Source organism: Amblyomma mixtum, chromosome 1 (genome assembly GCF_055824585.1).
Source record: "Amblyomma mixtum isolate Tamu chromosome 1, ASM5582458v1, whole genome shotgun sequence".
NCBI lineage: Eukaryota > Metazoa > Arthropoda > Arachnida > Ixodida > Ixodidae > Amblyomma > Amblyomma mixtum.
In genome coordinates this window covers 72,762,441-72,789,833 of record NC_143012.1, presented here as the reverse complement: position 1 = coordinate 72,789,833, position 27,393 = coordinate 72,762,441, and the positions used below count along the sequence as shown (strand labels likewise).

General features: G+C 47.7%; 2 protein-coding genes across 3 annotated transcripts in view; one reads left to right on the top strand and one right to left on the bottom strand.

Moving 5' to 3' along the window:
- Positions 1-27,393, bottom strand: part of LOC149366775 (ATP-binding cassette sub-family G member 5) — an 87,504-nt gene that overhangs the window by 28,551 nt on the left and 31,560 nt on the right. Inside the window, exons 1-4 of one of the 2 annotated variants that reach the window (XM_089552309.1) lie at positions 16,277-16,497; positions 13,469-13,673; positions 4,338-4,570; positions 100-217 (exon numbers count right to left, since the gene is read on the bottom strand). In XM_089552309.1, the coding sequence (XP_089408435.1) occupies positions 100-217; positions 4,338-4,570; positions 13,469-13,637 (520 nt within the window). In that variant the 5' untranslated portion in view covers positions 13,638-13,673; positions 16,277-16,497. Of the gene's footprint in view, positions 1-99; positions 218-4,337; positions 4,571-13,468; positions 13,674-16,276; positions 16,498-27,393 lie in introns of those variants that run through there. The other variant, XM_089552301.1, reaches the window with a different exon arrangement.
- Positions 17,422-27,393, top strand: part of LOC149366774 (ATP-binding cassette sub-family G member 8) — a 323,344-nt gene continuing 313,372 nt past the window's right edge. The window contains exon 1 of the mRNA XM_089552289.1: positions 17,422-17,592. The gene's annotated coding sequence lies outside the window, so the exon portion shown is untranslated. The remainder of the gene's footprint in view (positions 17,593-27,393) is intronic.

The following is a 27,393-nucleotide window of genomic DNA, read 5'->3' as shown; positions in this document are numbered from 1 at the left end:
ATTCGTGTGGTCATTTTGAGTTTAACTTCTGTAGCGCTAATTTCAGCTCGTAGAACACGACTCCAAGACAAGACCGTGCAGATGTATCAAAGTAATCACCTGGGTCCCTGACAAGTTCGATGGCTATGCTAAGTCGACGGTACTCGTTTATGGACAGGCTGCTGACCTCCTTGTTGGACACCTGGTTCAGAGCCAGGTCGGCCATCACCTGCTTCACCTGGACACAGAACACATGGGAAGCGTCAGTGCAGGAAAAAAATCGCAACTGAATGCAAGCCACGAAGAAGCAACCCCATGTCGCAAGCAAATCGCGCATGAGGTGCTTGGAAGATCAGGTTAAGTGAGACTTGATATTTCAGGACCTTCAGTGGTCTAGTACGTTCCGACAGAACTTGACACGCACGACGATCATATGCGTTAGAGGAATATCTAATTGCCGGATGCACGGTAAAATCTTCCTTTTAAAATTTGTCCTGCCCTCGCATCAAGTAGTAAACAGTCGTAGAATAACAATGGGCTACGATTTGCCGACAAATAGCAGAAAACTACAAGCGTCAAGAGGGGGAATCTGCGGATATATTGACTGAAAAAAAATGTGTTCATAAACAATTCTGGTTGCAAAAACTTTTTGCCTAGATTTCCTGTTTAAGCTCGAACAGTTCTCGGAGCTGGAACAGTTGGTGGACTTGTTCCATTGTGGAGATAAGCGTCGACTGCTTAAGTGCATGACAATTTAAATGTGGGACATAATTTCGTAACTGCAGGCGCCAATTCAAGGAACAAATGCAATGCCTAAGTGCGTGGGCACAGGCGAAATGTTGAGTTCGTCTGCTCGTTTGATGCCTTTAATTTCTTCGCTTATGTTCGGAAAGCAATATGTTAGCGAAGTTATGAAAGAATTGGCGGACTGATACAAAGAATCCCGGTAAATTTTGCATCCCTGAAGTTCACTTCAAACACTATTGAATGCAGGAGAAACGCTCCTTCAAGCGATTTCCTTAAGTTGTGGATGCAGTCAACCTCGCCATAATGAGAGGCACAGCCTTCGTTTTACGTGCCGAGGCACATCTGCGAAAGTCTACGCTAAAGGAGTAGTCACTGTAGTCATGGGTGCAAAGCAGTATTAAGCGTATGACACTCCAAGGTGAAAACTTTATGTAAAACCAATGTAATGTATAAACGGCTTTCCCATTTCTCCACACTACACCACAGTTCATCGCCCCATATACGTATTTAGAGAGCGTGCTCATGTGTATGTGCGTGCGTTTGTTTGTTCGTGCGTGCGTTCGTCGTGTATGTGTGTACGTGGGCTGATGTGCGTGAGTGCGCCCAGCCACCAGTCTTCTTCCTCAGAGTAATAACGAAATCGCGCAGGTTTTCAGCTTAGATGGGCGAAACGTGTAAAAAACCACATCTAAACATAGCTTTGACGCACTCTCGCCTAGAACCTGTGCTTACAGATAGCGCGTCTCTTCAGAGGCGGAGATTGTGAAACTGTTGGAATGCCAGTTCGTTGAGCTCCTGTTTACGCCCGAACAAGTCAACAGGAAGCGAGCACCGAAGAGCTCGTGCACGGCGCCGAATATCATATTCTACGAGTCACACGATGCTGTTTTGCAATTTCATTTGCAAATGAAGGAGCCACGCCGGAATCGGGGCTGGAATCTATCTCCCCAACTTTGAATTTCATTCATCTGCATTCAGCATCTTTGGGACAGCCACCAACTGCGATACGCAAGTCATAATAAAAACGTATGTCCGGTAATATTACATGTGCTTCACTGCTAGTTGGTACTAAACAGATAAAAATGCAACGAAAAAGAAGTGGCTAAAAAGTGTTTGTGTTTGAGGTAAACCATTCTATTCAGGAAAGCTCTCAACTTAGACTGCATTTCAAAAAATGGCAAGTGGTTTAGCACTGTTAAGCATGAAATATTAGGGCCATTTTTTTTTACCTAAACTGGCTACACTAGTGTAGCAAGTGTAGGTAAAAAAAATGCCCCTATTGTGTGAAAGCGCGGTTGCAGGTGGACAGCACCGCCACGTACCTTAAAGCGCGATTGAGGTGTCCCCTGAGCCAGAGAGCCAGTTGTCCGCCTTTCCTTTCGACAAAACTCACAGGAGTCTAAACATTCCAGTGATTTTGAGAAGTAAAGGATCATACCCGTCGCGGTGGCTCAGTGGTAAGGCGCTTGCCTACCGAGTCGGAGTACCCGGGTTCGAACCCGACCGCGGCAGCCGCGTTTCGATGCAGGCGAAACGCAAAAGGTGCCCGTGTTCTGTGCGATGTAGCGCACGTTAAAGATCCCCCGGTGGTCGAAATTATTCCGGAGACCTCCACTACGGCACCTCTTTCTCTCTTTCTTCTTTCACTACCACCTTCCTCCTTTCCCTTACTGCGCGGTTTCGGTGTCCACCGATATAGGTGAGACAGTTACTGCGTCATTTCTTTTCCAAAAAAAAAATGGCTGAGGCTTAACTTGGTTAAGCCTGGAGAATGCGAAGCATCATCGTGTCGCGTAATTTGGAGGCGCACAACCACAGCGACGGTGCGAGGTGGGCCCCCGTTTCTCCACTGTCGTGACGTCATCGTGTCACGTGGTGTGACGTCATGTATCACGTGATTTGGAGGCGCACAACCACAGCGACGGCGCGAGGTGGGCCCCCGTTTCTCCACTGCCGTGACGTCATCGTGTCACGTGGTGTGACGTCATGTATCACGTGATTTGGAGGCGCACAACCACAGCGACGGCGCGAGGTGGGCCCCCGTTTCTCCACTGCCGTGACGTCATCGTGTCACGTGGTGTGGCATGGCATCATCGTGTCATGTGGTGTGACGTCATGTATCACGTGATTTGGAGGCGCATAACCACGGTGAAGGGCTGAAGTGGTAGCTAAAGTAGTATGCTTCGCATAAAACCTATCGCTGGTTTTGAGAAAAGTAAAGGCCCATAACTGCCTTACTTTGTATGCGGGTGCCACTGCCAACTCGCAGCGCGATCGAGGTGTCCGCTAACTTACTGAGTCAGTTACACTTTCTACTCAGAGGCTTCAGAAGTACAGGCACCTCTGAAACCCAGGGAGTACGCCTAGATGTGCTTTCGTACCAAAAAAAGCAATTACACTTTGAGATTCTCATGAGCGCCGCCGTACGACTGCGAACCAAGGCTACACAGGACGAATCTTTCTTTTTCAGCGAAGGCACTGGAAAAGTGGTGCAGCTTTTATTGCTTGGTATACGGAGGCGTTCATATGGGTGCTGATGAGTGATTACTCTGTTAATTAATGTTAACTCACGAGGCTCTTGGGCGCCGCCGCGGTGGCTCAGTGGCTATGGTGCTCGGCTGCTGGCCCGAAAGACGTGGGTTCGATCCTGGCCGCGGCGGCTGAATTTCTTTGGAGGAGAAATTCGAGGCCCGTGTACTGTGCGATGTCAGTGCACGTTAAAGAACCCCAGGTGGTCGAAATTTCCGGAGCCCTCCACTACGGCGTCTCTCATAGCCTGAGTCGCTTTGGGACGTTAAACCCCATAAACCATAAACCACGAGGCTCTTGGAACCAGCCGTTCAAGGCAAATGTAGCTACGAAGGGCGACTTGAAACTTATACCTTTATTTCTATACTGTTGAACGCGAGGATGTACACTAACATGGATATCAACCCTTTTAGCATGCTGTTGTTGTTGAATGACTGCCGAGGTAAGTCGTTTCAGACGTTATATACAGCACTGTGTACATATTGAACTGGGAGTGTTTCTGAGAAGCTCTGCGCGCCGTGGAGATTTGTTTACTTCACAGGAATTCAGCACTCATAATGTCAAAGCTGGGCGGATTTATACGTTAGCCAACGAAAGCAGTAAAGTTTCTTTTGTTCTCAAAATGAAGCTTGGCAACGTGACCTTCGACATCGTAAAGTGTGATATACTTTAGAACTCCGAACGATTTCACTTAATTCCAGATTTATAGCGCCGCGTACGTTAATCAAGTATTAAACTATGGGATGCCTCGGTTTCCTTAGTGCTTAAGGAATGAATCAGGATTTTGGTCTCGTCTATTTGTTTCACTGCTACCAATTTGATAATTTCTGTGTTGGAATTTGCAACCACTGTATCGCTTGGCTCAAGAGTGTCCATATGCCGACAGAATATAAACACCTAGCATTTATCTCATTAAGGTTCTCTAACTGGCTTTGTTTAGGTGTGCATAGAATTAGGAAGAAAGTTTTGTTTAGCCCAAATAGAGTAAGCCCCATGAAAGTGTGTCAACAATGCACTCGTTCCATCTTGAAATGCATAGAAACAAAGTATGATCGAAAGAAACTAGTTCACAGAAAGCGTACCCTTCCACGTTTGACGGAGCCGGACACCTTAGAGGCTACGGTGAGCTTTGCGGCGAAGTGCAGCGTCTGTCGTACGGTGACACCCGGCACCAGGTGGCAGCGGCGGGCCACGTATCCACACTGCTCCTGGAACAGGCGCAGCGTGAGGGGCACGTCGTTGAGCAGGATCTGGCCCCGGGTGGGACCCATGGCCCGCCTGGCAACCACCTCCAGCAGCGCTTTCTTGCCGCTGCCTGCGAACGGAGAAAGAGAAGTTCAGTCAATCGAACTGCGATCCAGTGAACTTCAGGTAATTAGAGAGGTCCGGAGCGTGACAGGGACAGTACGGATATTGGCGATAGACATTCACGGGTTCCTTTCTTTCTTTGTCGTCTCCCTGCTCTGCTAAACAACTTTCCTAACTGTGCACTACCTCCCCGCCTAGAAGCTTTACTGACGTTTGCATAACGTTGCACAACAGAGCACAGACGCTCTTTGCATAGTACAGTCACCGGTTACTCTGAGATGAAAGCTATTAGGACTAATTCAAGAATTGTTTCAAGTACAAGCTATTAAGACTGACTCAAAAAAGACGTGGTAAGACAGCGCACCACACAAGATTGCATACATAGGTAAAGACCATTATGTCCACTTAATGTCACAATTTCCATATTAGATGAATCTAATGAAAGTAAAGAATGCAGTAAAGTAACAAAAAAACTTCAACAGGGGGATGGCCCTTAAGGACGCTACAACTTAGAGCGTTTGAGCGCTGCTGCAAATAAAAGCCGTCTTTTGAGTGCTTGAGGCTCTTTGCTCCATTTAAAAGCGTTCCTCAGAGAAGTAGGAAGACGTAACTGTGCTTTCAGTTCATCAAGTGGACAGTCTAACCGCTGTGATGCATTACCCTGCAAACTTTAACGTACAGTTGCACACAAAAAAACATCGATCACTCTTCGACATTCCAACTCTTTCCTTGCATTGCGAAACGGAAATACCAAAATTTACCGAGTACATGCAAACATGCCAATAGCATTTAATTGCACAAAAAAAACAACCATTAATTTTCGCAAGTTAACCTGCCGGAACTGTTTCACCAACCAAAATGTGTTTCGTATTATTTTGTCCGCCGTTTCACCAGTGTTCCTAAAGTGCTCCTTGTAGCTGTGAAGAATTGCAGACTGCCAAATCTCAGATCGGACCAGCCACGTCATAATGGTCAAACTCAAGGACAAGGCCCGAATGAGCGCGAAGTGTAGCTAATGAATCAGAGAAATTTATCACTTCGTCGACCGATGGACAGTCAGAACAGACGAGGTCTTTGCAGAAAGGATGTAATATCTGTAAGGACAGGAGAACATCGTCGCGAAATATCCCGGCCGACAACCCGAAACAACCATTAATCGTCGCACTCATAAAACAAACGCACACTGCAGCCCCATCAAGACAAGACCAGCCGAAACACGGCAGGCTTTGCCCTAGCGACGAACCTGTCTCAGGCTTTAGTCATTAAAGACAATCGTCGCAAGAACGCAGTAACGACCAGGACGACCGCAACAAGCTTCGGCCCAACGATAATAGCTCACAAAGAATCCCACGAAACATTCTTCTCGAGCAAGACTTCTTTCGCTCGAGGGAAATTGTACTCCGACGAGGGAAGAATGGCACAAAATCGAAGAAACACGGACCTTTTATAGGGAGAACGTTTATAGGACGGCCGCAAGAAAAATAACTTTTCTCCCGTCCTTCTGGGCGACCGAACACCGTCGCAATCTCGCCAGTGACTGCCCACAACGGTGCCCTGAACTGAGGACGAAATACCTCGCGGCGACGGGAACAACTTTCGGGGACGTCTGAGGTGAAGGACAAGCAACGGAAAAGTAAGATGATTAGAAAAAGAAAGCGCGTGTACTGGGTAACGACAATTCTCTGTGCAGATACCGAAATACGAAGCCAAAAACATCCTGGGAGGGGAATGGTGAAGGGGGGGGGGGGGGGGGGGGGCTTTGAACCGCTCATTAGTTTCTTCACGCTTTCTCTTGTACTATTTCTGCTCTTTCTTCTTCATTCTTAAGGACGGAACATGCCAGAGACGAAAGCAATTACTGCTGTGGACATTGTCTGGTAGGTTGTTCTTTCTTTGTCCTCCTGGGCACATTGCCACATCCTGTACCTTACCTTCTTTCCTTCGTCTGCAGCCTTTTCTGTCTACTGGAACAAGCGCACTGTTTTGGCCGGGACATTCTTACTGGTACGTTCGCCGCTTCGATTCATTATCGGTCGGCACGCTAGGCCGCCTCGGGCCCCGCCGATTGTCGGGAAAGGTCTATTATGGCAGTTGTCGCCCCAAAGCCAAGCCGCGCAAACACGCCTAAACTAAAAGCCCCTTTCTGTTTCGTTCCCCCCAATCCTCTCGTCCGTTTAATTCGACATATCTGCGTCAATGAGCTGCTGACGTCATGCGTTCGGCTTATGATGCGATGTTCCTGTGGTGTCTACAAAGTTTTATGCTGTATATGCTTGGGCAAGTTGGTGCGACATTACTTTTAGCAGCGCGAAAGACTAAGGACGACACAAGTTCACAGACAAGACGCTGAACTTTCAGCTTACAGTTGTAAGTTCTGTGCCGTGTCTATGAACTTGCCTCGTCATTTGTCCCTTGAGCTGCGAGAAATAAAGTGTTATGTTTCGTGCATGTCTTCTACGAATGTACAAATGCATCAACTTTTTCAACACAGAACAGCTAAACGCCTGAATTTTTGTTATTGAACAGGGAAGAACTGGGAGGACAAAAAGCTTAAGTAAGATTCTTGATAATCTCAGGAAGAAGACAGCTATACCATAACGACATGGGCTCAAAGAAGAATTCAAAGCCCATCATAAAAACAGCAGTCCATCAGCTTCTTGACGTGTTGGATTCTCTGAACGGCAGTTCAAAAGAGGACGGACCACTTCGAGTTTTAGTAATTTGCTTTTCCTCCTACGTTTTTTACGATCTAGGATACTGTGTTCACTACATGCATGATGGTAATGTTACGGCGTGTTGAGTAAAGCCAAAGTTCACTTTGGACTGAGCGCTTATTAAAGTAAAGCTGTATTAAAAGCTACCGTAGCAACCTGGTTGAAACATCTGAGCCTATAATTTCATTTGATTTATTTTTTTTCTTTCTGATACAAAAATGGGAGCAAATGCAATAGGCATAATGTCTGAAGGTGGCTCTTGCCCCTTCCACAGTTGGCACACAGTCACTTACATAATCTTGCGTAACAAATTGCAATACAATGCAATAAAATACCGTACAATAAGTTACCACAGGAATGTATAAAAACTAAACTTTACTCTCGGAGAATACAAGCTAAGGACACAAGCGCTCCAAATTAAGTCAATTCTATGTTATTTCCAATCAATAGAGCTCTAAGTGTGTTTTTTGAGATATTAGCACTGAGGTTGGTTAATTCACGAATTCATCTAGAAGGCTTGGTGTTCGGATAATATACCCGTCTATTAAAGCTTATTTGGGTGAAGTTAATGCCAGGGTTAAAATTTACTGCAGTTATTCAATACACAGTCCCACTTTATTGTGCAGAAATGAGATAGCCGGGAAAAAGTAACTATGCTACCAGTTTTACGCCATTCACTGTCATTAAAAAAGGGAAATCTTAAATCGCGCATTGTTTCTGCTACTCAATGCCATGCATGCCAAAATGTCAAACTCAGTGCTAGTCAGTGCGACACATATCAGCGCCATATCTCATAACAGGAGCTAACAGAGAAATCAGCAAAGCGATCTGAAGCGCACAATTCCGCAGGAAATACATCAACAGGAATTCGGTACAGTGGTCTTGTCCATTTATTATGCTTCCATGTGGCACATGACAAGAACTAGCGGCGGGATTTTTCTCTACAAAAAAAAAGTACAAGGTGGCCGCGAATGTTGTAGATGAGAACTTAACAATCTGTACTGTGTAGCGTTAGACTACTCGGCTACGGCGCGACGTAAGCGCGCATGTGGAAGTATTGGCTTATATAGCATGCAGCACAGGGATATTGTGTAACAGTGTTTTGAACATGTTAGCTTTAGAGCATTCTCCCTACGTTCCGACGGGCACCGCATTGAATAATAGAAAGGCCATCGCCTTTTCTATTGGATTACGAAGTGGCTCAGGTGCGCCCTGAGGTTTATGACTGCGTTGCTTTCTACACCGAAAAGAAATGGCCGTTTAAGCACGTTTATTGGATAATGTTTTGTAGACTCATTTCTTATATCCTGCACTTTCCCTACTTTTCTGTGACATAATTTTTTATGTCAGGTGGTTAAAACTACTGTGCTTTTTGGTTTTTCTCTGGCTTTATAGGATTCAACGTCCCTAACCGACTCTGGCTATGAGGGATGCCGTAGGGGAATGATTTCGACCAACTGGGGTCACTGACCTCTATTACTTCACGCCGATCGAAACACGTCCGCCGCAGCCGGGATCGAACCCGCGTCGTTCGGGTCAGCAGCCGAGCACCGTAGCTACTGAGAGCTTAGTTCGTGGCAAGCACTTTATATATTTATGAAACATCATCTAGCCTGAGCCACTGACGCGTCGTTGTATGTCTGCTAGTAGACGCAAGATAGTGCTTGATTAAAATTTATTATTTGGTAATGTGCCTACACCAGCATATATTGTTCTATAATACGTTTAAGCAGTTCCTTTCTATTATTCACGCAAGCGGGGCTTGAACGTGTTCCTTGTACATCTTTTTACGTCGATGGATGCGTCTTGAAATATGAAAGAGCGCACGCTTTATTTCATTGCGTTGAAACAAGGCACAAAACTGTCACCACGAGGATTAAGTATTTCCCCAAAGTCGATGGCCGTTACGAAACGGGCTTTCAAGCTGAAAGCATCCGTCCAACCAGTAACGTTAGGACCCTAGCCTCGTTCCTGTCATGTCCTATTTACCAGCGCTGTCAACCGCCTGACTGTATAAAGAACGGTCCTGCCCGCTCCTGCCATTCCACGGCACGACTGCTTCTGTCATCTCTGGTTTATTTTTTACTTCACATGCACTGCGCGTACCTTTCTTTATTGAAACAAAGGCGGATTTCGAAGGTTCCGTAGCAACGGGGCCCAATGACGTCTTTATGGTCGATATCACGCATTTGCGACGGAATATCTCTCTACGCGCGCAGCATCTGACAGGGCTTATTCTAGATCCCGTTGAAACGGGCCGCCTGAAAGTGACGCCTTCTACGCACGACGAGTTGGATGGCTGCCCAGAACGGACGTATAAAACGGTGGTCGATAAAAAAAAAACCGGTGGCGTAAAAACACAGTGAGGGGCACTGAAGCGGGTGTTTTAATAGAAAACTAAATGCAGACCGGAAATTTCCCTCCTGTTCGATCGGCAATCTCCAATGAACGCATGGTGGTAGCCACGCATAGACGGACACTGTCTCGCGTTCCGAAAGGCTTAATGAAGCATCTGCAGCATCCCTCCAACGATAACTTTGTTGTCCTCCCCTTTTGAGGTTGTACACTCTAAAGCAGGGGTGTGCGAATATTCGAAATTTTCGAATACATTTCGAATATTACATGTTCAGTATTCGAATTCGATTCGAAATGCAAGTATTCGTGTTGTTTCGAATATTCTAACCGGCGCGAATATTCGGATTTGGCCGATATTCTATTGCGAGCACCGGTGTTCATTTCGGCCCGCAAGTCTTATCGACATAGACATAGCAACATGGCGGCACCCAGAGCCATGTGTAACGTTGAGCCATGCCGTAGCTGACTGTGCTAGTGAGCGTCCTTGTGGCTTTGCCTGCGAAGCTGGTATAGTCAAAGCTGTGCACGAAATACCTCGCAATACCTGCCACTTCAGTGCCAAGTGAAACGGCATTTTCTGTGGCTGGAGAAGTCGTTTCAGCTCGAAGGGAACGACTTCGGCCTGACCATGTGGAGCAGCTGGTTTTCCTTCACGACAACCTTTTGGTGTTCATCCCAGCGAAGCGCTTTTGTGCTTATGGCAAGCTAGCCTTAATCAATGCTGTGTATTAGCCATCTTCTATGATATTTCCACTCTTCTAAGAACAATGTTCTAGACTTTGATACTTTCTGTGCAGCCACACACACCTTTTGTGTTAATTTACTCATTAATTGTTGAACTGTGATGTTCTTGGATGCTCAAATAAATGTTTTGCAGTGGTTAATTTCGTCTGTCCTTGATTATTCGATATTCAATTCGACATTCGGAGCTAAGTATTCGTATTCGATTCGTATTCGAAAAATTTGATGTACGCACACCCCCTACCCCAAAGACGAATACGCATATAGCCAATATGGGAGTAAAAAAGTAATAAGCTCTCCTGTAGCGCATTCCTTTTGATATAAGGAAGTACACTAGAAGAGAGCTCATCTCCTTTTTACTCCTTCCTGTTTACAGTGTACCTTTCAGCGGGTTTTCATTGGCTGAGGGGAAACTCCGCGAGGATGACGTCATATCGTCTGTGACTCGCATATGGGCTCGAGAGAGACAATGCGTGGATGATGTATTCTTCGGATTGGCTGGTTGGGTGGAAATCACTTATGTCGGGGTGATGCCTTATTGTAAGGGCAATGCTTTGATTCGGGATAGTTCGTTAATGAGAACTCCAGAGAAAGCGTGACGGGAAGGGGGACCCGGAAGAAGGTGCACAAAGACACAGGACTGACGCACATATTCTCCAACTGAGAATTTTGGAGGCTGTCCAGGTGCTATACATAGCCACTGAGAAATCGAAACAAGTGGCGACTATCTGTTGGCGCCTTCGCAACAGATTTCAGCCAGGCACTGAGAACTGTGCTTTCTCAGATTCTTACCAATGCATATCACGAAGAAAAAGATATTTAAAAACTTTTGTTAACTGCTTTCTCAGATTCTTACCAGTGCATATCACGAAGTAGAAGATATTTAAAAAGTTCTTTTATTCCGCTTTATTTTACGTGGTATAGAAGGTGACGAATTCACCGATTCAGTGTGGACGGTTGTTTAGATCCTTGGCAGGATAATTTCAATGCAATGCAGTTTAAATTTTTACATTCAGCCTCCCGGAATTCTTCCCGGAATCCCAACTACGTTACACCCTATGTCATCCCAACGCACTGCGTCGAATAAAGCTAAAGCTGTCTTTATCCGATCAGCTCAATGTACGACGCTAGACATATAGACGGTAAGACAGTAAGCTGACAAACGCACGTTTCTAGTTCGCTGAGCGGCATGGTTTGTTTTTGATGAAAGAAAAATTACAACCGCGAGGAATACACCCGACCTACACCACCCCTTTAGAAGAATTATAAACTTCCCTGTAAATGCATGATGCCAGCATCTGAAATAAAGCCGATATGCACCTCAACCAGGTTATGCAATTCCGAGGCTCAAAATGAGCCTAAAAATTCCACAAATCAAAGGCAACCTTTCAGAATACGGAATTGCATCTGCGTCAACTGCGTAGCAGCTGCAGTGTGTTAACTTACTATACTTTAAATAACAGCTGAACCCCGTTATAACGAAGTTGAACGGACCGGCCACTACTTCGTTGTAGCCATAGCTTCGTTATAGCCTATGTTGTCCGCGCTTCCAATGGGAATCGTCATTCCTTCGGTATTTCATTGTTTCGCTATAATCCGTTCCATTATGATGCGCTTCAACTGTACTGGGTTTGTTCGTCCCGAGCATGCACGTACCGACCGAAAAAGTGACGAATCAATTATTCTAATCTTTGATTGATTGATTGATTGATTGATTGATTGATTGATTGATTGATTGATTGATTGATTGATTGATTGATTGATTGATTGATTGATTGATTGATTGATTGATTGATTGATCTATCGATTGAATTTCAACGTTAACACACTTCTTAAGACGCACCCTAATTTAGCAAACATGTTATTCGCTGCTGTGGTCTTATTTATTTATTTATTTACCCACAGCGCCAAGCGGCATTATAGTGGGAGAGGTTGTACATAAAAAACAAACATAACATAAGCAGTGTCAGCCACGAAAACAAGTCCGAATTGCATGAAAACAAAGAAAAACAAAAATGTGTACTTATCGTGTACTTTATCGTGCTATTCTTACCACCGCTGACCAATCTTCTCTTCAAAATGATCTTAATGCCGTTCAGGAGTGGTGTAATAAATGGCTAATGGAACTTAACCCATGTAAGTGTAAACTTTTGTCCATTAGCCGTCGCCGTAATCCTTTAACCTTCTCTTACGTAATATCTGAAGTTCCCGTACAACTAGTTCAATCATACAAGTATCTAGGCATAACTATTTCTAGCGATCTTTCTTGGAGCCTGCATGTTACTAATATAATATCGTCAGCAAACAAGACATTAGGTTTCCTAAAGCGCCATCTTCATCATGCTCCCCATCATGTCAAGTTATTAGCTTACAAGTCATTAGTCAGGTCCAAACTAGAATTTGCGTCGCCCATCTGGAATCCTCATCAAGCATATCTCATCAATGCCCTCGAATCTGTTCAGAATCGCGCTGCTCGTTTCATTCACTCATCCTACTTTTATGACATCAGTGTTTCGTCCTTAAAAACAGCATCCGGATTGTCACCCTTATCGCTCCGCCGTCGCATTGCTAGCATGTCTTTATTTCACAAATTCTTCCACAGCCCTATGCACATCGTACCTTATATTCTTCCACCCGCACGCATATCTCACCGCACCAGCCATCGCCTACAAGTTGACCGTCCACGATCACGCACCGTCACTTTTTCTAATTCCTTCTTTCCTCGTGCAGCCGCAGACTGGAACGGCCTTCCGAACAACGTTGCCATCATCACTTGCCCAAGTCTTTTCACCGATAACGTAGAAACTTTCCTGTCATTGTGAATTTGTGTTTTTACTCTTGCCACCCCTTATGTAACACCCCTTTTAAGGGGCCTTTAAGGTAATAAAATGAAATGAAATGAAATGGCTAAATTTCCCAGAACCACGAAACTTAAACGGTTATTATAAGGTAGAAAAGAAAACATCATTAGACTTAATACAAGCAGTGTCTGAAGACAATTTGTTTGTTTGTGTCTGACAGGTCGGAGAGTTTTCACCAAAGGATGAGCTCCAATTTTGAAAGTGCGTCTGCAGTGGTACTCAAGGAATGCTCACCCTTGGAGCCGAGGACGGCCATCACCTCGCCGGCGTGCAGCTCCATGCTGATGTCCTTGAGCAGTGGTGCCGTGACCGCGGTGCCCGTGAACGCCTGGAAGCAGGTGGGAGGCGACACGGGACCCGTGTAGTGCACGCCCGACAGCTCAAGCACGTGGTCCGTCGCCATCTTGGAGGAGGTGCGTGCAGACGCTGTGGTCACGCTCTGGAAGGGAAGCAGATCAATCCGATTTTTTCAGCAAGCGACAGCCTCATATACAGCCCTTCGGGAAATGTACCAATGCCTGAACATGTACCTAGTGGACTGCCCTTGGTTTAATTGGCCCTTCACATCGATCGCTGAATGATGCTTGCCTAGAAACGAATGTATACTCCTCACGATGAAGAATAAATTGATTCAAGAAAGGCATTTCGACAAGTTAAATGTACAAAAAAACCTATTCCATTATCGCCTGCATAGCTAACTATTCGCCTTCACCCCCCCCTCCTGCGCATTCTATTCTTTCTTTGCGGAGATCATGGTAGTGTCCTCAAACACGTTCGCCTAGCAATGGTTTGTTTTACAGCTGTTTTGGGTATTTTCATTTATTTCCCAATACGTGTGTAACAAATCCTCATATCCTTCGTTGAGACTCGTAGCTTTTCTTATGATTTGGTTAAGCTTCTAACACGTCAGTGCCGTTCACTGCGGCGCTTGCTTTCCTTAAATTAAACTTCATGTTTCCCTCAGCATACAGTACGCATCCTAAAAAGAGGCGTTGTAAGCCGACAGCTCTTCGGTAGAGCTCTCAAAATATTTCGTGGCACCGAAGTAGAGATCAGATGTGCGATGTGTCAAGTGAGTTTTAATTGCAGCGAGAAATGGGTTCAAATACTTAGACTTCTATCTGCAGTGACCTTTTTTTGTGCAATGCACAAAGCTTTCTTTGCTTCCTAGTAATGTTAGAGAGCTTTGCGATCATTTATACCCCTCTGTATGGTGCGGTCTTGTTTCCCGCTTTCCAAGAATGCAAAGATCTGAACTCACTGCTATGAAGTTTCACCTAAAAGCAACCTTCTACGGTCATTCATTTTTTATGGTAGATAGGAACTGGTACGGTATTGCATGGTGTGTTATGGCATGGCATGGGATAGTATGGTATTGTATGTTTGGTAACGTATGGCATGGTATGCCAGGATAGGGTATGATCTGGTATGGTATGGAATCGTATGGTAAGTACAAGTACAGTGTAATACGATGTTACATGGCACGTTACGGGATAATATGGTACGGTACGGGATAATATGGTAAGGTTCGATGCAGTACGGTAAGATTTGGCAAGTATTGTGTTGGGTTTAATGGCGCATATGCGACTAAGGCTATCATGCGCCAACCTCAGGTTTGGAAGGCACGGTACGGTAAGTAAGGTATGTGTGGTACGGTAGGTAGGCACGGTACGTTGCGTTACGGTCGGTATGGTATGGTATAGTATGACGTACTATGCTATGGAAGGGAATAGTATGGTGTAGAATGTGGTCTGAACATCGCAGAGGTGTGCCTATTCTATGAGGGACCCCGTATTGGATGGCCGGCCCAGACCTTCTTAACTAGGCGCTCATATTACACAGCACAGGAGAATCTTTCGTTTCGTCTCAATCAAGTTGAGGCCGCCATGGCCGGAACTCGATCAAGCTGTCTTGTCTCCAGAAGGGAGACGCCAGAGCCACTGAATCGGCGCACTTGGAACGATGCTAATGATCAGGTCACTGTCAATAGGCGTCACCCGCGCTTTGTATTTGGTCAGTTGCACGCAAATGAAAAACTAGCATTCCACTCGGGGGTTACTATCATGGCTATAATATTGCAGCTATTAGCTTGCTCAAAGAGCGCAGGGCTACGAGCTCGCAACAAAGTGGAACAATTAATATATGGGTTTGCACTGGCTGACTTGTTTTCTTAACATTTGGAATCAGCGAAAAAATGGTGCCAATCACGGAAGTACGTAGCCATATTTTCAATTTATACAAACACGCTCCAAACCCCACACTCTCATTACAATCAACTGTGCTTGCAAGAAATAAACGCACAACGCAAAACCTATTCCCAACTTGACGAGCTCAGCGTAGTAGTCTTCAGTTCCTTAGCATCAGCTGCTACTCACGGCTGACCCATGGTGACATGCAGGCAGTATTACGCGTGGTATCATCAGGTTTCAGGTTTTTCCAGTATATATTTCGAATCACGCAAAAATAACATGGGTAATGGAAGTTGAGGGAGAGGTCCCAAAGTCGCAGCATATAACGTCATAGGAGCCCCAATTGGGAGGGTCACTTCTCGAATGTCAATAAATACCAATATACAATCCACGCGGAATTCATGCAACACAAAGTCGAGAATATGAAATTTCTGTTCAAGGATAACCCACTCATGGCCGCCATATCTATATTCGATAGGAAACGCGAAGCGAATAACAGAACTGCATGCACCTGAGTAGTAAGTGCTGGTGTAACAAATTGAAGATTCCAATATTTAATAGCTGCACCGCAAGCAAGCACAGAGATGACCGGGTTCGAAGCAGTTCTTCGCTGCGAGTTTTCGAGCTTTAGGTGCAAAACGAGTTGTATAATCAAATAAACGATAGCGAGCCTACGGGTACCATCAGACACTTTATAGCCCAAATTACTTGACGTTCACTTTGTCGAACATTGTTCGTGCTTTGAAACTCGTCATGGTACCACCGTTATGCTCGGACCGCGAGGTACCCTTGGGGTACCTACTTGGCGAAACTAAACTGTAGCGTGCCTTAGCATGAAAAGATTGGAACTCACCAATTTGGGCTTTTATCCGACGTATTATTCGCTGTCTTTTGGAGGGCGGGGCCGAAGGAGTGAAAGGGTGATCGCCGCTATAAGTTCCTTCGATATCTCCACCGCTCTTGGTGACACCATGCAGAACGCTACCACAAAACAACCGCTGCACTCCGGCAAGCGCCTACTGCTGCTGTTCCTACTCAAGGCGCTTGCATATTCACCTGTCTCTTCTTCCTACCTTCCGCCATCTCCTTCTCTCTCAACGACAATAAACGAAGAAAACAATGAAAGGGGGTGGAAGGGGAGAGGGTAAGGAGCGCCGTAGATTAAACGACGCTCACCGTCCAAAAGACAACTGCTAGCGAGCTCGGGCAGCAAGGACGCTACGGTGTGCGCGGATGCGTCGGCATACGAACAACTCTCGCGCACGGCGTTTTCTGTCGTCTGCGACTGGCGCAGCGCGCAGCAGACGATCGGAGAGTCGACGCTACCCGGCGTGGGTGACACACAACCTCCGCCCGTGAGCGTTCGTGCACCCCACTTTCTTCCTTTCACACTCCACTCATACATCTTTTATCTTTGTTTTCTCAGATTACCGCTTTCGCACCTGTTTTTTCCCTTCGCTTATTTCTCTAGATTCTTCCCTTCTTTATCACCCGCTTTGCAGGCCAAGTTTGCCAACGAGCAGACGAAGGTGGCTGGCTGTGCCTGTGCCTGTGTGTGCGGCGGGCGGTGTTGTGTGGGTGCCGCAGTTCCGTGCCTCCACGCTTGCGGCTCCCACGCCTTCCTTAATAAAAAGCAAAAAAGGATAAAAACAAAGTACCTGAGGACCGCCGCGGGAGTTGATACATAACGCAGCGACGCGTGTTCGTCTGTCTGTGTTGCTGCGAGGGTTCGAGTCAGTTTTTGTGCGTGAAGCCGTGCGTTTGTGAGAATACGCGTGTGCGTGTGTGTGTCAGACAGGCCAACGAAACTGCGAGCTCGCCTGTCGTCTGCAATGTGGGGGCATACGGGGGTTCTGCGTCGTCTGCTAAGCGGCACCGGTCGCCTGCGTATCGCTGTGAGCGTCCGTGCGTGTGTATGTATGAGGTGTTCTAGAGTGAGCGAGCAAGGGAGTGAGTTGGTGGTGAGAGAGGGAGGTTGAGTGAGGGAGTGTGAGTGAGTTGGCGCGCGGATGCGCCACTTCGACGGAACGCTAACGGTGCTGCTGCGGCCTATGGGGGCGCTAGTCCTTGTGGCGGAACGCGTTGGTAGGGCTTCGGATGTGGCTCGAAAGGCTTTTTGGCCTGTGTGGACGTCGGCTCACCTGTTCCAGACAGCACGGCTCCTGCCTGGTGAGCGTTGTTTCCGGCCTTTAATTACCGCCGTCGTTAGGCTTAATTGTGTTACGATTAGACGTGTATGAAGTGCAAACAGGTAGTCACGTGGTAATAATGACCGTAATGCGCGTCGAATAAGCATACATTCCGGCGCCACAGACAGTGAATTGGGACAATACCGTGTTGGGAAAGGAGGACACTCAAGATGGCGTAGCGCATTCCATTGCTCAGCTGCCGAGACATGAGCCTAACCTATGCCTTCAGAATGAGTGGTAACCATGAGCAAGGCTGTAAGAATTCATGAATTTTGCTTAACTAGAGCTAGTTGAACTTCCGGATTTTTTAAGACTAAGGCAAAAGCGGAATCGCGGTCTAATTCTTCAGTTCTGGACAAAGATCTATATACAGCACTCCGACTCTATCGAAATTGACAACTGTGTTATCCTGTTCTGCAGAAACGAGCAAGCTAAGATGTAGCAAGCAGGAGAGATGTTGCTGGTATCCAGCTTGGAAACGTTGTTCCTGATTGGACATCTTGTCACAAGCTGCCAAATGATAGTAGCAATAGGAGCGATGTTGATGCTCAGAAGTAAAGCTGGTTTCAATGCCTGCGGCATTTTTGGCTGCAAAACGCACACTTTGATACCTTCCGCTGAATAAGGTAGTTGTGAGTGCTAAGACTTTTGCCTCCAAAGTGCTCACTGAATTGAAGTAACTCCACGTTCAAGGCGGTTTCGATCGAAGCGAAACTCCTCCCTAGTGTGACGTAGCCCTTGCGTGTGGCATTGCCTTGACTTCCGCAGCCAAAAGCTAAACGAGGAGAGTAACCAGGTTCGCCAGCCGCTCTACGCCCTTGGTTTGCGAAACGGAACACAAACTGCTGCCTTACGAAGGGAGGAGTTTTGCACCGATCGCCACTTCTAGGGGGGCTACCCTGTCACCGTTTTGCATGCGAAATTACTCGTATTTGGGTGAAATTTGCGAGGCGAATACCACAGAATACACCAGGTGAATTCCACTAAATGTAACAGTATAGGAATGCGACTGCATCCAGGTTTACAATAAATATGCGCACAAAACTATCCCTGCTTACAAAGTTTATCAATTGTTTTTAGTTAATTAATAACTGGGCGATGACAGTTACCCTATTATGTTATGTCGGCCTATCCGATAATCAACGTTCGAATACAGTTTCGTGTGTTGTTCACTGCTTATTAATTCTTTTTATCCGGAACGCCTGAAGTTGAAAGCCTTATATGATCAGAACGTTTATGTTCGTATGTCACTCGGGCGAAGTAAGAATTTCAACAGGAAGTGTTTGGCCGCTCAACCACTGTCGCGTGAAAGAATTATAGGACAGACTGGCAGGCAGACTGGCAGACAGACCGACTGGCAGACAGACCGACTTGCAGACAGACATACTGGCAGGCAGGCAGGCAGAGATATAGATAAGCACACAGACAGTCATGTGGGTGGATATATGGATTCATCTTTTAAGGTCACGAGGATATCATTACAAACATAAACTCCTACCTACGGAGTTCTTTACACAGTGTAATCTGTTAATGTTTAATATCTGTTAATGTGTAATACGTTAATGTTTATTTTTTCTTGCTATTACCATTTTTAGCGCGCCTGTCAATTTTGCTGTCCTTCAATTTCTCCTCCCCATGTTTGCCTTTATAGGCTCTTTGATCTAATGTAGTTTTTTTTTTGCCTTTACAAACACAATGTACTGCGTACTGAACGTACATGTCTCATTCTCTGTACCGAACATACCTGTTTTTTCTCCTTGCATTTTGTTTGATGTCGTAATCAACCGCCGTCAATGCTGCTCTCTAAGAGGAAGCCAGGACCTCTCAAACTGTCTATACAGCGTTTTCCCTGGCTGTCCTCGCAACACCTAGTCGCGGAAATAAACCTTCAACCTTTGATGACATGGGCACACTTTATTGTTATCGGTGTCCTGGTCAGCTCTGCAAACTTCTTACTACAAATCAAGGACGCAAAACAGGGTGCGCAGAAATATTCTAGGCAAGCTCAAGAGAGAATGCTTGAGAATGCATTAGGGCGCCTGTCTTATGTGCGATGTCAGTGCAGGTTAAGGAACCACAAATCCCCAAAATTATTCCATAGCATTCCAGACACTGTATCCGAACAGTTTTATTAGCTCTTGCACGTAAGAAAATCATTAAATTTTTTTCCCAGTCTTATCGATTATCTGGCAGAGTGTGAAGGAATTTACTAAGTATGAGGCGGCTTTCACTGCCACCCCGCCGTGGCAGCTGTCTGCTTCGATTTTTTCCCCGAACATATTCGAGCATAAGGGAACATCGAAGCATGAACAGAGATTAGCAGTGCAGGGTAGCCAACCGGAACATCCTTCTGATTAACATCTCGGCCTTTCCTTTTTCTATTCGTCGCTTCCTCTCTATCGAGCACGCGCTCAAGTAGAATCCTTTGCTTTCAGTTCAGCTTTGTTGAATAGTTTAGTGAAGGTTCGACAGATGGCGCTGGAGGTCTAGTGACTTCAAGGAGCGAGCACTCGGCATACCTTCTTGTAGAGGTGCACGACACCCCTTGCCTCCTTCAGAAAAGTTGCTTTTGGCAATCTGTACGTCATCCAAAATAATCTGTTTGTGCCTGCCACAACTGAATATTCAATTTGTTCGCAAGTTTGTGTTTTGCAATGCACATCCCCTGAGACTTCATCTTCGAACGATACCGACTGTATCTGCTCTTCCAAAAGTGCATTGCTACCACGCGCTCAAGATACAACCACACCGGTCTGTTAGCCACCGCCTCCAGCTGGTAGCTCCCTATGCAAAACAAGCCGTACTTTCAGCAGAAGAGCAAGCAGTAATGTAAGATGCCACAAAGAAAAGTTCCCTTAGTTTTATTTTTAAAAATTAGTGTTTCTATTTATTTATTTCTTTATCATCATACCCACAGCGCCATTGTCTGGCATTACAGTTGAAGAAAAAGTACACAAATGCCACCGCGTGCAGGTGGTTACAAAAAAAAGATAACATTGAGATAGAAAGAAGACAGAATTATTATATATAAAAAATATCACAGCAAGGAAGAAAATGAATCATTTGATAATATGGGCACTACTTCCTCAGGCAGCTTGTTCATTCCGAAATCGTTTTGGGGAAAAAGGACATTTTAAAAAGGTCAGTCCGGCATCTGTATTCTTTAACTTTAAGTGAATAATCTCTCCGTAACGACACATAATCAGGGCTGGCTATATATCATGGTTCTGTCTGTTCCAGTTCTTGCATGAAATATATTATGAAACAATTTTAAACGCAGAACTTTCCTACGTTTTTGAAGTGAGTCCCAACCCAAAGCTTTTTCGCGCTCGTTGCACTAAAATATCACCCATAGTTATTGAAAACTGCAACTTTTTCTGCAGCTGTTCCAAGAATTCGGGAAACTAACGAGAAAATAGGCCTTTTGATGTAGCATTTTTAGTGCCGTGATGGCAGCTTTGGCCGGAAAGCGCCACGGCACAAGGTATATTTATTGTCCAGAATTCTCGGTCAAAAAATTTGAAAATTGAGAAATTCTAAGATGCCGTTATGGACGTATTGAAGGTAATAGTTCAATCTTCTGATACCTAGCAAAATCTTTATTTTAAAAGTGTTTCCATCGATCGCATCGAACAATTGAGACTGCCATGGAAAAGAAAACCAATGCGGAACTCTTTTTACAGTAGCGTTAACAGCAAAACCATTCTAGCGTGCCGTCGGGTCATCTGCGGGTGTATTGATTTCTAAAGTGAAGTCTTACATTATATGAAGAAATTGCGTTCATAAATGGAGAAATTCGCGCACAAAGAAGTTTTTTTTTCCCTGAATTGTTGGGTATGTGTATACACAAGGTGGGCTGGAAGACCCACGTCCCAAGCCCTTCACCCCAGGAAAACAGAGCAACAGCCCGGGAGAAATTTTGCACCCATTTTACCACCGGTGGGTACCGGACGGCAGTGGAGATAGCCCCGCGCCTCCGCGTGAGAGGCGGATGTTCAAACCACGATTATAAAATGCAGCAATGTAAGAAAAAATGGCTGAGGCTTAACTTGGTTAAGCCTGGAGAATGCGAAGCATCATCGTGTCGCGTAATTTGGAGGCGCACAACCACAGCGAAGGCGCGAGGTGGGCCCCCGTTTCTCCACTGTCGTGACGTCATCGTGTCACGTGGTGTGACGTCATGTATCACGTGACTTGGAGGCGCATAACCACGGTGAAGGGCTGAAGTGGTAGCTAAAGTAGTATGCTTCGCATAAAAGCAGCAGTTTTATTTTTGTTTCGTTTTTTTTTGGGGGGGGGGGGGCGAGGCGGGGGGCAGGGAGGGGGCAGCTCTTAGTCTTTCAAGGTTCCGAGGCAGAAGCTCGGGCAAGTTGGTACAACCTTCTAATGAAAGGTACACCAGCACAAACAACGGGCCGAAGGAAGTAAACGACACTTAACGCGCTGACTAGAAACTCAAGTTTAATCCGTCAGAATTAAACGGGGTATATATTTCTCTCCTGGCGTATTACCGTATTTTCCGGTGTACAAGACGCACCCTTGTATAAGACGCGCCCGCCCTATATGCAGGCTGTCATTGAACAAATTGGTATATAAGACGCACCCGTGTATAAGACGCACCCCAATTTACCCAGTTAGGCAAGTGAGGCTTAATTAAACATGCTTATGCGACCATCGCAAAATTCACCGTACGTGTGAGAAGTTCTTAAGCAACGCTATGTGATCGAAAAAGGCAACACTCACGCCATACCCGCCCACGTTTTAGCAAAAAAGAAAAAAAAGCGAAAGAACTCTCTTTATGTCCATAACAATTTATTTTTACATAAAACCTTCAAAGTCTTCATCTTCGGATGCGCTATCGAAAAGGCAACGCGGCTGAAGCATTCTCTTCGCACTACGTACTTGCAAAGGATGACTAAAAAAAAAACGTCGGCTTCTCTTGGCTTGTCTTGACAATGGCGAGAAGCGCGACTGTCGCCATCTTTTGGCATTTCACATTACCTTTGTTAGGGGCCTCCGAATCGGCCGCGTATTTAAGATCCCGGAAGTAGTCAACCCCGCCGTTTCAAGATAAAGTTCACCTAAAAAAGTTGCGCACGGCGGTCCCCGTATTGAAGTATTAACCATGTTACAACCGCGTTATTGGTAGTGTAGAGCGGTTTATTGACACGTTGAAGCACCAGCGATAAAGACCCTGGCGCAAGAAGTCCGGGAACCAGCGGGGCGAGGGACCGGCACACCAGCGGCAGTTCTGCAGCACGAGCCTTCTACGGACTTCTTCTTCTTCACCTCGGCGCTAGCGCTTCGTCGTCGTTGGTAGTACTGTATCATCTTCATTCCAACTGCCCCCGCGGAAAGAGGGAGCCATCCTGGCGACTCAAGGCGAGGAGACGACGAGAGGGCTGTAATAAGGCTTCAAGCGGCTGACATGAACGACGTCGCGACCACGGCGGCGATGGTCCAAAGAAGGTGTCACCGGTTCGATGATATAGTTCACAGGTGACGTACGCTCTAAGATACGGTAAGGACCAATGTGCTTGGCCGAAAATTTGGACGCAGCCGGAACAGAGAGCCAGACCAGTGATCCAGTGGAGAATTGGGCAGCGGGCGTGTGTTGATCGGACTCATGTTTGCGGAGTCCTTGACGTTCGGCGGTGAAGGAGCGAGCCAACCGGCGGCACTGCTCAGCATGGCGGGTAATGTCAGAAAGGGAAGTATATTCCGAGCTGTCGGGGTTGTAGGGAAGGATTGTGTCCAGGAGACAGGAAGGCTCGCGCCCGAATAAAAGAAAGAATGGGGAGAAGCCGGTGGTTGCCTGAGATGCGGTGTTATATGCATAGGTCACAAACGGAAGGACTTGATCCCAATTAGAGCTGTCGGAGCTAATGTACATGGCGATCATGTCCCCAAGAGTCCGGTTGAATCGTTCGGTGAGGCCGTTGGTTTGGGGGTGGTAAGCAGTAGTGGTACGGTGAACTGAGTGGCACGCATCGAGAAGCTCTCTAACAACTTCAGACAAGAAGACACGGCCGCGGTCACTGAGAAGTTCTCGCGGAGCGCCGTGACGCAGGACGAAGTGATGAAGAAGGAAGAAGGCGACGTCGCGAGCAGTAGCCGCAGGTAGGGCAGCGGTCTCAGCATACCGAGTGAGGTGGTCCACGGCAACGATAATCCATCGATTCCCGGCGGTCGTGAAGGGGAGCGGCCCATATAGGTCGATGCCCACACGATCGAAAGGGCGAGCCGGGCATGGTAATGGCTGTAACGGGGCAGTCGAGGGTCGAGGTGGCGACTTCCGCTGCTGACAGGCTGTGCAAGAGCGAACGTAGCGACGAACGAAGTTGTACATGCCCCGCCAGTAGTACCTCTGCCGTAGGCGCTCGTAGGTTTTTAGCGATCCAGCGTGAGCGCTCTGAGGGTCGGCATGGTAGTGCGCACAGATCTCAGACCGAAGGTGTCGGGGAATCACGAGGAGCCACTTTCGGCCGTCCAGACGATAGTTGCGGCGGTATAGGAGATCGTCGCGGATGGCAAAATGGGAAGCTTGGCGACGAAGGGCCCGAGGGAAGGAGGACGTAGAGTGTGCACGAAGGACATCGAGCAAGGATGAAATCCATGGATCCTGGCGTTGTTGAATGGGCATGTCCGTAGTAGTGAGCGCTGCGAGTAGGGAATCAGATAAGGGAGAAGAAGGCGCAGGAGAGGGCAGTGGCGAGCGTGACAAGGCGTCAGCGTCGGAGTGCTTGCGGCCCGACCGGTAGACTACGGTAATATCGAATTCCTGAAGACGGAGCGCCCAGCGGCCAAGGCGTCCTGAGGGATCTTTGAGGGAGGCCAACCAGCACAAGGCGTGGTGATCAGTAACGACGGTGAACGGGAGGCCATATAAGTATGGGCGAAATTTCGTGAGAGCCCACACTACGGCCAGGCACTCCTTTTCAGTCACGGTGTAGTTCGACTCGGCTTTGGTGAGAGCACGGCTGGCGTACGCAACAACATATTCAGAAAATTCGGGCTTGCGCTGGGCCAGGACAGCACCCAGGCCAATTCCGCTTGCGTCGGTGTGCACCTCAGTAGGAGCACTGGGGTCATAGTGCCGAAGAATAGGGGGTGAAGTAAGAAGGCGACGGAGCGCAGCAAAAGCTTCATCGCAGGCAGAGTCCCACGTAGACAGGTCGGCGGGACCATTGAGGAGTTTCGTAAGGGGCGCGACGATAGAGGCGAAATTAGGGACAAAGCGCCGAAAATAGGAGCAGAGGCCCACAAATCGGCGGAGCTGTTTCGTAGAGATCGGTTTAGGGAAGTCAGCCACAGCACGGAGTTTGTCAGGATCAGGTAGGACGCCATCTTTGGATACGAGGTGGCCGAGTATTGTCAGTTGCCGGGCGCCAAAGTGACATTTCTTGAGGTTATGTTGGAGGCCAGCACGGGTGAGGCAGCTCAATATCTGGCGCAAGCGCTGGAGATGCGTCGGAAAATCGGGCGAAAACACAACAACATCATCCAAATAGCAGAGACAAATGTTCCACTTGAGGCCGCACAAGATGTTGTCCATCATTCGTTCGAACGTGGCGGGAGCGTTACACAGACCGAATGGCATTACGGTGAATTCGTATAGGCCGTCAGGGGTAACGAATGCCGTGTTAGGACGGTCGGACTCAGACATCGGGACTTGCCAATAGCCGGAACGGAGATCCAGAGAGGAGAAGAACTCGGCGCCTTGCAAGCAGTCAAGGGCGTCGTCAATACGGGGTAGCGGGTAGACGTCTTTGCGCGTAATTTTGTTGAGCCGGCGATAGTCCACGCAAAATCGTATCGAGCCATCCTTCTTTTTGACCAGGACAACTGGGGAGGACCAAGGACTTGCAGATGGCTGAATAACGCCGAGTTGTAGCATATCGTCCACTTGCTCAGCGATGAGACGGCGTTCAGGAAGTGACACACGGTAGGGGCGCTGACGGAGAGGAGTATGGGTACCGGTTTCAATGTGGTGCTCGACAGTGGTCGCACGGCCCAAAGAAGAGGACTGGTGGTCAAACGATGAGCGAAACTGGTCGAGCAGGACAAGAAGCTGCGCGTGTTGAGCTGTGTCGAGGGCAGGATCAATAGAGCGGTCGAAAATGTCCGAAGGCAGTGGGTGATCGGGAGTAGCGCGACGTGGGGTGAGGGCAGCGAGGTCAAGACTGGAGGAGGGCATATCGGTGTCGAAGGAAGAGATGAAGTCAGCGGGTTCAAAATGACCAAGGCACTCGCCACGAAGCAGGGGAAACGCAGTGAATGAGGTGTTAGAGACGAGGATTGCGGCAGCACCGTGGTGAATGTCGATGACGGCGAAAGGAAGAGAGAGAAGTCGGCGAGAGGCAAGGAGGGGGGAAGGCTTGAAGAGAACGGTGGCGTCAGTAACAGAAGCGGCGCACACAGGGACGAGCACAGCACTCTCAGGGGGAATATCGGTGTCCTCGGCAACAACAAGCTTATCATCACAGCGAATCGGAGGTTCGTCGAAGAGTGCATCACAAAGCGGAGAAAAGACGACCTGCGCACGGGCACAGTCAACGACGGCGCTATGGCGGGATAGAAAGTCCCAGCCAAGGATGACGTCATGGGAGCTTGCACGGAGGACTAAAAATTCGACAACATATAAAACATCGGCGATGACGACGCGTGCTGTGCAAGCGGCAGAAGGAACAACGGGCTCGGCGCTAGCTGTACGGAGGGAGAGTCCAGAAGATGGGGTGGTAACATTTCGAAGTGAACGGCAGAAGTTTTCGTTAATAACAGAAACGGTGGCCCCAGTGTCCACAAGCGCAAGTGTCGGGACGCCGTCTACAAACACGTCAAGAAGATTCGGCGGTGAAAGGCGAGGACTTGAGCAGGGCGATGAGAGCGCAGTTCGTGCCCCAGGAACTGCGGCTGCTAGTTTTCCGAATCGGCGGTGGCGGTGCGACGCCTCATGGGCGACAAGGAGCGGCGGCGAGGGGAGGGCGAGCGGTGGGAAACGTAGGGCTGGCGACCAAGCGCGCGATCAGGCGAGGTGCCCCGATGGGGTGGTTCGAAAGGTGGGCGGAAGGTGCGATCCGTACCGGGGTAGTCCGGCAGGGGGTGCAGAGGCGCAGGCATAGTACGTCGACAGAGGCGCGCGACGTGGCCTGGAATACCGCAGGCGTAGCAGATAGGTCTGTTATCAGCCGTGCGCCAAGGATTGTAGGCAGCGGGCGCGAAACGGTGTCGTGGAGGAGCAGGCGCAGACACCGCAGGAGGAGCGTATGCATAGGCCTGCTGCCGCGGTGGTCTTCTGACAGCGTCGGCATAGGTGAGAGGCACAGGTGCGGGCGCAGGCGGCACGGTTACTGCAGGATCGTAGCTCAGCGGGGCGGCAACAGGGTTGGGCTGGATTGGGAAAAGACCGGCCTGGGGAGCCAAGGGTGCCGGTTGCCGAAGACAAGGAAGTGCATCGGCGACCTCCTGCGTGATGGCGTGCCGGATCTCAGGACTGAGGACGGGCGGTGACGAGTGTTGGTGAGAAAGGAGCGAGAGTTGCCTGGCGACCTCGTCCCGCACGAGTCTTTGATGGTAGCGAGTAAGTCGTTGTTGATGCCCAGGCCGGAGATGGAGTCGGCAGGTGGGGGAGAGCGACGAGCACAAAGGCGTTGTTTCCGCAACTCGTCGAAACCTTGGCACAGGGTGTACACCGAGGCAACGGTGGTGGGGCTCTTCGCCAACAACATCTGAAAGGCGTCATCGTCGATGCCTTTCAGGATATGCTTTATCTTGTCAGCCT